At 36.1% G+C, this 9896-nt stretch overlaps 1 protein-coding gene across 1 annotated transcript; it reads left to right on the top strand.

Moving 5' to 3' along the window:
- The first annotated feature begins 2718 nt into the window (after nt 1-2718).
- Nucleotides 2719-4398, top strand: LOC149534128 (UDP-glycosyltransferase 83A1-like). The gene is made up of 2 exons (XM_089804077.1): nt 2719-3285; nt 3372-4398. The coding sequence occupies exons 1-2, from the start codon at nt 2751-2753 to the stop codon at nt 4262-4264; spliced, it is 1428 nt and encodes a 475-aa protein (XP_089660203.1). The 5' UTR covers nt 2719-2750; the 3' UTR covers nt 4265-4398.
- The last annotated feature ends 5498 nt before the right edge of the window (nt 4399-9896 follow it).

The following is a 9896-nucleotide window of genomic DNA, read 5'->3' as shown; positions in this document are numbered from 1 at the left end:
AAGGATAAACACTAGATGTTTACCTAATGTATGAAGGGAATCTAGTGTCATGGAATATCATGATTACAGGAAATGCCAAAAATGATAATAGTAGAAGCCATCAAAATTGCCTGGAAAATGCAGCAAGAAGGAAATTCACTATAGACATGTACATATTTAAGTGTGGTACATGCATGTGCATATGCTTTAGCTCTAGGTGAGGGAATGGAAATTTATTGATTGGCCATTAAGAGTATTGTTAAGTTCAATTTTTTGGTGGAGAGTAAGCTTGTAGACATTTATGTGAAATGTGATAAAATTGAATATGTGTGCTGAGTGTTTGAAAAAATTCCCTTGAATACAATGATTGTATGTATTATGTCTCTAATGGTGTGGGTGAAGAGGAAAAACACAACAACTTGGTGTAAGTTAGTGGGGTGAACTATTATGGTTGACGTCTTCTTTAATGCCCTGACATGCCTTGACTTGCTCAGATTTCATCCATTTATTTTTCTACCAATGTGATGTCCATCTGAACTACTTGAAATCGATGACATGCTACCTTCACATTTAGGTAGGATGAATTGTAAATCCAAAAATAAATTGAAAGTAATCTTATTGTGGAGGCAAAGTACTAAGTATTTGTAAAAGGGGAAGGAGTAATTGATAAAGATAATGAGTAACTGAACTAGTAGATTGAATGACCAACATGACATTAAATAACATACAAAAAATTTATGGGAGAAAAAGTAGAAAATCACTTTGATCATAGAGGACAACTGTACAAGTGAAAAAGAAGATTACCCCATAGTAAGAAATGCCAAAAATTTGTAAACGTGATTAGCCTAAAAAACCATATGGAAGAAATAATAGAAGCCTTGATGAACTCTACAATTAAAAACATCAAACAATTTTACTATTAAGTTTTTATTTAGTATCATCCACATCAACAATATAGATATGTTTGTGGAGGGGATGGATTGGAATTTCATTGATACTTTTTCGTTGGAGTTATGGGCTATCGTGTTGCAATGGGTAGATTTGAAGCTAGGCCACACTCTTACATATGCCCACTACTTCTTATACATGGGAAAAGTTTGGATGAATCACACCTTTGGATATTTCAAAAGTAAAAGAAACTAAAATTTAGAAAACTTATCAACTTTTCCATGAACATTGCACAGTTGTATGTTTAGTGAGGATCCATCTCGAGGAATTGGAAGGATGCATGGAAGGATATAAAAATGATATAACAAAATTGAAGAAAAGCTAGCAGAGCCCATCAAAGGTTATCACAATGAGTGCAAAATTTTGCTAAAATGTTATGATAACATATCATAACTTGATTTTGGTTTACTAAATCAGTGAGAATTGGTTCAGATAAAATTTAGTCTCCACATTGCTCATAGAGAATTTTAATGCATGATTTTTGTGATTTTATACGAATTGAAATTTCTTTTTGTTGTTTGGGATCAATCTTATCTTCTAATAAAGAGCAAAATTATAGACCCAATTTTATAGATTGTATGAGATGAAATTATAAGACTCTAAGATTATTTAATTTTGTACTCTTGTTTCATCACAATGAAAATTATTTTCACTTTAATTTTTGTCCAGAGAAATAAAAAATCAAAATTTGAAATGAAGTCCACCCATATTGAAATAGTTTATGCAAACTATAAATAAGAAATGAGATGTGGTTAACACATCCGTTCACAATAGTACTATAAATAAGAAATGGGTTTGAGATTTCTTGTAATAAGTTTTGGTTATATTGATTCTATTTTATTAGATATATATGCTCAAGCCATTCACTTAGTTTTTTATTATTTTGATATTCAACTTAATTATTAAGTATATTCTATGTCCATCCAAGAGACTATTGCATTTAAAATTTAAAAGTTTAGAAACCTTTTTATGGACATTCTTCCAGCTTATATGATTACAGTCTAATATATATTTTTTGTACTTGCAAATTACAAGTTTTCATCATATAATGAAGATTCGAGTTAAACTCGATGTCCAACATCTCTCCTTGCTCTTTCAAATAGTAAAGAAGTAATACACAATATAGAAACCAATCCAATTAAAATGAAATAAAATAAATAAAGATTAAATTAAATTTTAGTCTTCATTGATAAATTGATAATGTCTTAATAAGAAAAATCTTAACATACATTTATTTATTTATGAAGAATTTGAATGTGGAATTTTCCTAGGTGCTTGTGCTGTCAAAAAGCTTTTGTGAACACTCCAATTTAGAAAGACCAAATATTAACTATATATCAGTATGGACTTAACTATTGCACCACCGGCAGATAAACTCTTCATAGAGTGACCAAACAAAGCAAATGAGATTGAATTTATACTCTTTGTTTGAAAAACTTGGGGATCAAGGAAACCTAGATCGCCCCGCTGATTGTTGCATTTTGTTCCTTGGTTTAGAAACTTGGGGACCAAGCAAACTTGGTGTTTTTTAATCTACATACTTGGGAACCAAGCAAATGCATTCTTTATTTCAAAATTTTAAATTAGTCCTGCCGAATCATGTTACAGACAAGTGACGTACCTAATGTATTTAACTTCTTCTGGGCATTGAGTCTATGGTCAACACAAACAACAAAATTGCCGCCCACAGGTTTGAATGCTCAAAAAAGAAAAAAATTTAACGGAGAAAACTTGATTTATATTCTTATTAATTATGTGATTGCTGAGCAGTTTAATTTAAAGGGCTTTTAGATCAGGGCTGAATATCTCCTCGTTTGGAAAAGATGAGTTGCAGTCATTGCGAAAGAAAGAAGGCCCATGCCCTTCTCATTCCATTTCCTGCACAGGGACACATAACTCCCATGATGCGCCTCGCTTGGAAGCTCGTCTCTGATGGATTCCTCATCACCTTCCTCAACACAGACGTCAATCATCAGAGAATTATCAAAGCCAACAAGGACAAAACACTGCAAGATGAGTACAGCGATAAGATAAGAATGATATCTGTTCCTGGAGGACTGCCGCCCAAGGTAAGCCGCGGGGAGAACACAGAACATGCTGCCGAAATTTTTTTTGGAGGGGTTGAAAATTGGCTCGGACCTTCTGTAATTGACAAAGTTGTTGAGCAAATTAACGAGAAAGAAGAAGAGCAGAAAGTCAGTTGCATCATAGCAGACGTCTGGACGTGCTTGGGCCTCCAGACAGTGGCCCAACTCCATCATATTTCCCTGGTGGCTTTCAATACATCGCTTGTTTCCACCTTCGCCATCCAATACTCCTGCCCCAAGCTTGTCTCCCGTGGGCTTCTTCCTTCCGATGGTAAAACAATTTACATGGTTTCTTTTTATATGTAGTTTGATGATAGACCTCTGGTCTAAGTTGATCTGTAACTATTGGTGTTGAAGGTATTCCAAAGGAAGATATGATACGAATATATCTTCCTTCTATGCCGCCGTTGAACTCTGCTCATCTGCCATGGATTTCTGGAGGAGAATACTTGTTTAAGCACATGATTCGCATGGGAAAAGAAGCGGCTAAGGTCGAATGGATGCTGTTCAACACTTTCTACGAGCTCGAACCTGATGTAATTGATGATTTGTCCAAGGAAGTGGGTGTCTGTCCTATTGGTCCCCTGATTTCCCCTCAAGTTCTGGACGGCGACAGAAAGCTCTCCGCCGTGGCGAATCCAAGTATTTGGGAAGCTGACATGGAATGTTTGGAGTGGTTGGAAAAGCAGAGTGAGCAATCTGTCATCTACGTGTCATTTGGCAGTCAGGCAATGTTGAGCAATCGGCAAGTGGAAGAGCTGGGTTTGGGGTTGGAGGCAACCCAGAGGCCATTTATGTGGGTTGTGCCCTCCGATCTAACGGACTGTGCCACTGCAGTTTTGGATCGGGTTGGAGAGAGAGGGTGCATAGTTTCTTGGGCTCCACAGTTGAGGGTGTTGTCACATCCTTCGATTGCTTGTTTTGTGACTCATTGTGGATGGAACTCTGTACAGGAGAGCATCATCATGGGAGTTCCCATGCTCTGCTGGCCTCACTTCGCCGATCAGTTCATTAACAGAGAATATATTGTACATGTCTGGAAAGTGGGCCTGCCGTTGGAACTCAATGAGGATGGCTTAGTGGAAAAAGAGGAGTTTAGAAGAGCTATAGAGATTTTAATCGCTAAAGAAGAAGGCAAGACAATCAGAGCAGAAATTGAAAAATGGAATAACATAGCTCAGAATACTGTGAAAGAAAGGGGATTGTCTTGCACCAACTATAAACTATTTGTCAGGGCCATGATGAAATAAATGAATCACCAAAGTATGCATCGATGAATTGAATGGACCCCTTACAGACTTGTAGGAATGAGAGGGAGCTTATTGATGTTGGTTCTTCTATTATGGATTGCGCTAAGTTGAATAAATTATTAATTTGAAAACGAGTACATTTGAAATGTTTGAAATTTTCTCAATCTCAGAAGAAACCTTATTGGAGGGAGAAGTTTTTCTGTCTAATAATCCTGATTGTCTTTTTTGGGCACCTTTAAAAGATTATTCACACTCAATTTTTTGATCTGTAAAACGAATCTAGACTAATTGCAGTATTGAATGCTTAAATAAAATCAAATTAGCGGAAGCCTTAATACATTTATACATAAATGAAATTAAGCATCAAAACTCAAAAACTTGAGGTGAAATAAACAGAATTGAGAGAGAGAAGAAGATACAAAGTGCAAACAAAGTTTGATTTCAGAGTTCACCACAAACGTGACTACGTCTCCGGGTCGGCTCCAATAGAGTACGACCGATCTTATTAATCTCCAAAAAAGATTACAAATGCACCAAGACTTATCCCCTTAAACACATCAGCATAACATGCCCTCGATGTGTAGAATAGTCTTCAAAAATCTCCTGAACATTCTCCTGTTCTCACCACCTTAATCAACTGAATGCCTATCAAGGCCTCTCACCATTTCATTGTCCTTTAAAAATGAACTACCCCCCTCCTTTTATACATAAAACTTGCCTTAATTGGCCCAAAACCAATTAATCCATAATTAGGCATTTTAACTATAACACACCTTTGAATAACCCCATTGCCATTTTTATATTTTGGCATTACATTCATATTTGGGGTTTAGTTATTAATAAAATAACAAATAAATCCTATTTAAAATGTGGGTGGTTTGTTTGTTCCCACTCAAATAATAATTATGCCCTAAATATAACAAACCCCAACGCGTGGTGCAAGGGCCACATATCTTTTACACTTGCTGCAGGGTCGGGGGTTCAAATCTGCAGGCCTTTTAAACTAAACTTGGCGGCAGGAACAATTTAAATAGAAAATTTGTTAGTGAGTTGTTAAGACCTCCATGTGGCATAGTGGCAAAAAAGGAAAGTGGTAAATGAGAGGTTCAAGGTTCAAACCTCCTCAATCAATTTTTTCAAACAACCAAATTTGCATGAAGGAGCTTGAGGTGCCATGTGGCACTATTTTATTTGCTTATATTTTTGGCACGTGTCATCACCTGCACTGCTGATATCATGATGACATCACCACTATTACATTTTGCCTCCAAAATTAAAATGACCATAACTTTCACATATGAAGTTCGTTTTTGACGAAACGAACATCGTTGGAAAGCTTGTGATGAAATCTTCATTTTAAAATCCATTGTTGACCACTTTTGAGATGATCTAATTTTGTCCCTTATCTAGCCCTCTAGTCTAAATGTTGACCATAACTTTGACCAAGCGTAACTTCTGCATTCGGACTCCGTTTTTGTCCGTTCAAGTTGTGTTGGAATCAGGATGTCGAGATCTTTCTGATGGTGCAAATTTTGGAGAGAAATGAGACGCTTCAATTTTCATTGAAAATATCCACCGGATCAGGCCTGCCCACTGAAGACCTATTGGACCTCCGAAAGTGACATTTACTCTAACATAAAGTGAGGACTTGGCCTCCCCACTTGTCTTGTATCATCTATACATCTGAATATCTGGCTCACAAGTACAATGAAGACTACAACAACATTGTTGATCATAAACATTATTCTATCACTTTCACAAGCATCTACATTAGTTGTTGTAGCCACTAACCAACAAACATTGACTAGCATCAAGCTGAACAATAATGCAGAAATGAAAGAGAATAAATCAACAACATATCGATCCTTCACAACAGGAACATTTTTACCCAAGGAACCATCAATGCTTTCAATCATCATTCCCTCATCCTGTACTATGGGTGCATCCTGCAACATCTAACCCTGGTTAACTACTCCAAGTTCAAGTGTAGAACCACCTATACTGATAGACATAAGAGTTAACTCTTTACTTGCATTAATTACCCTCTTTAATTGCCCTGTGTTTGCAAAAGAATGATCAGTCTTAATCCTGTGAGAATGTACAATATACTGAATGCCATCTTTAAATAAGTTATAATGATTCTTTTCCCTGTAGAAAATTGCTTTTCGGTCATAAAGATAAGGGATACCAAGCACTATCCCACAGATATCCAGTGGAACCACATCAAAATGTACTTCATCCACAAACTTACTAGTGATTGCGAATCTTAAGGTGTATTGTCTTGTTACTTGCAACTTATCATTTTCACAAATCCGACCTAGTGGATAAGGTTTCTTATGCAATGTAGTTTTCAATCCCAAGTTTCTTACAATACTTTCAGAAATCAAGTTCACTTGAGAACCACTATCTATGAGTGCATCAATTTTAGTGTTCTTAGCAACAACCCTTAAATGAAACAACTCATTCCTTTTCTTATCTTTAGAGAAATCATTAACTGTAGAAGTAGAAGCAAAACTAGCAATAGAAACACTAGAAATAGGAGCTTTACCTTTTAAACCCATAGAGCTGTTATCTTAGTCTCATCATCTGAATCTGAACCAAGATCCATAACAACATTTGCGGCTTTCTCCTTACCTTTCTATTTTTGATCATGTTTCTGTGCCCACTTAGGCTTCAATTCGGGATGCAACTTCCAACAATGTTCTTCATCATGACCCTTCCTATCACAATGAGTGCAAGAAAGTTTCTCATCCTTCTTGATTGTAGCTGCCTTCTTTCCTTTCTCTGTCTCTGCATTCTTAGAGGATTTCTTTACATCATTATCAAACTTATCAATAAATGATCCTTTACCCCTTGACTCTAAGTGTGTAGCTTGAATAGACACTTCATCCAAATTACAAGGGTTCAATACCAAAATAGAATGCCTAAGGTAGGAATGAAGACCCCCTATGTACTTCAACAAAGTATCTTGGGTGTACAAAGGAAAATTCAAAGCAATAGCCCTTTTCCTAAATTCATGGCTGTACTCTTGGACAGTTTGGCCTTTCCCTTTCCTAAACATTTGCCAGTCCATCATTAACTACATTGCATATCTCCTAGGGGATAAAACTGCTTCTTAATTAAGAGCATTAACAAACTCTACCCAAGTTAAACTGACTCTACCATCCTGTGAAACTTCTCCCTTAGTCTTACTCTCCCAATAGGTTAAAGCTGTACCTCCTAACCGAAGAGTAGCTAATTGAATCCTACCAACATCATCTAGTAGGTTTTGGACTCTACAGTAGACTTCTACTTGCTAAATCCAATCATCCAATTTTTCAGCATTAAGTTCACCACAATACTTAGGCAAGTCAAATTTTACATCTAGTTTGATCTTAGGCTTAGTAACTTGCTTAGATTTCTTTGAAGTATAAGTAAACAAAGAAGATGAAGAAGAAGGAGAAGAGGGAGGAGAAGAAGAAGAGGGTGGATCTGGTTGTTTATCACCATCTCTGTGATGTTTCCCTTTCTTGTCTTCATGATCTTCTTGCTTCAACGAACCTCCTTCATGTTCCTTTCATTCTTGTCTTTCTTGAAAAAGTATGTCCACCTTAGCTTTCATCTCGAGGAATGCTCTTCAAAATTCTCGCTTACTGATCTCATTAGGAACCTCCATTCTAGAAATAGACACCTTTGGAAAAGTTCTTTTCTTCCCAATCTCAGGATTAAATTCTTCAAGCTTGCCTTCACCTTTCTGAATCCTGGATCTTGTTAGCATTCAAGAAAATAACTGCAATAATAGTCAACTAGTCTCTGATACCACTTGATCTATAAAATGGATCTAAACTAATCACAGTATTGAATGCTTAAATAAAATCAAATTAGCGGAAGTATTAATACATTTATACATAAATGAAATTAAGCATCAAAACTCAAAAACTTGAGGTGAAATAAACAGAATTGAGAGAGAGAAGAAGATAGAAAGTGCAAACAAAGTTTGATTTCGAAGTTCATCACAAACATGACTACATCTCTGGGTCAGCTCTAATAGAGTATGACCGATATGATTAATTTCCAAAAAATATTACAAATGCACCAAGACTTATCCCCTTAAACACATCAACATAACATGCCCTCGACGTGCAGAATAGTCTTCAAAAATCTCCTGAACATTCTCCTATTCTCACCACTTGAATCAACTTAATGCCTATCAACATCTCCGACCAATTCATTGTCCTTTAAAAATGAACTACCCCCCTCCTTTTATACATAAAACTTGCCTTAATTGGCCCAAAACCAATTAATCCATAATTAGGCATTTTAACCATAACACACCTTCAAATAACCCCTTTGCCATTTTTATATTTTTGCATTACATTCATATTTGGGGTTTAGTTATTAATAAAATAACAAATAAATCCTATTTAAAATGTGGGGGGTTTGTTTGTTCCCACTCAAATAATAATTATGCCCTAAATATAACAAACCCCAATGTGTGGCGCAAGGGCCACATATCTTTTACACCCGTCGCAAGGTTGGGGGTTCAAATTCGCAAGCCATTTAAACTAAACTTGGCGGCAGGGACAATTTAAATAGAAAATTTGTTAGCAAGTTGTTAAGACCTCCATGTGGTGTAGTGGCAAAGAAGGAAAGTGGTAAATGGGAGGTTTAAGGTTCAAACCTCCTCAACCAATTTTTTCAAATGACCAAATTCGCATGAAGGAGCTTGAGGTGCCATGTGGCACTATTTTATTTGCTTATATTTTTGACACGTGTCATCACCTGCATTGCTGATATCATGATGACATCACCACTATTACATTTTGCCTCCAAAATTCAAACAACCATAACTTTCACATATGAAGTCCGTTTTTGACGAACTGAACACCGTTAGAAATCTTGTGACGAAATCTTCATTTTAAAATCCATTGTTGACCACTTTCGAGATGATCTAATTTTGTCCCTTATCTAGCCCTTTGGTCTACTTGTTGACCATAACTTTGACCAAGTGTAACTTCTGCATCCGAACTCCATTTTTGTCTGTTCAAGTTGTGTTGGAATCAAGATGCCGAGATCTTTTTGATGGTGCAAATTTTGGAGAGAAATGAGACACTTCAATTTTTATTGAAAATATCCACCAGATCACAATTAAGCAGGGGTGTTTTGTGCTTCAAGCTAGACAATCTAACCTAGAAAGACATTTAACATTTATGTTTTGTTGGAACAAATCAGTTTTGTCCAAGGCCAGTTGTTTTGCTTGGGTGGCCCTCAAAAAAAAAATTCTCACTAGTGATAGATTGTAGAAACTTAAGATGGCAGCCACCTTTCAATTTTGACCAGCCTTAAACATCACACACTAAGAGAAGAATTAAGCTTGGGAAAAAAAATCAACTTTGTATTTAACACTTTTGTTCTAGGAATTAAGCTTAGTATGTGATGTTTAAGCCGTTCCCTTTCAATGCGTCCTTTGCACTCAAGATTTTGAATCAACTGATCATCTTTTACCCAATTGTTCCTTTGCTCAAGTATGTTGGCAATTTGTGCTCAACAAACTTAATTTTCCTATGTCGTTACCAAATTCACTTTGTGATCTCTTTTAGTTTTGGCCAACCCCTTGCTCAAAATCATTGTTTTCATCCCTAATGAAATGTAT

The sequence above is a fragment of the Cupressus sempervirens genome, chromosome 10 (genome assembly GCF_028749045.1).
Source record: "Cupressus sempervirens isolate cs-2001-9-10 chromosome 10, ASM2874904v1, whole genome shotgun sequence".
NCBI lineage: Eukaryota > Viridiplantae > Streptophyta > Pinopsida > Cupressales > Cupressaceae > Cupressus > Cupressus sempervirens.
This window is presented reverse-complemented; position numbering and strand designations above follow the sequence as displayed.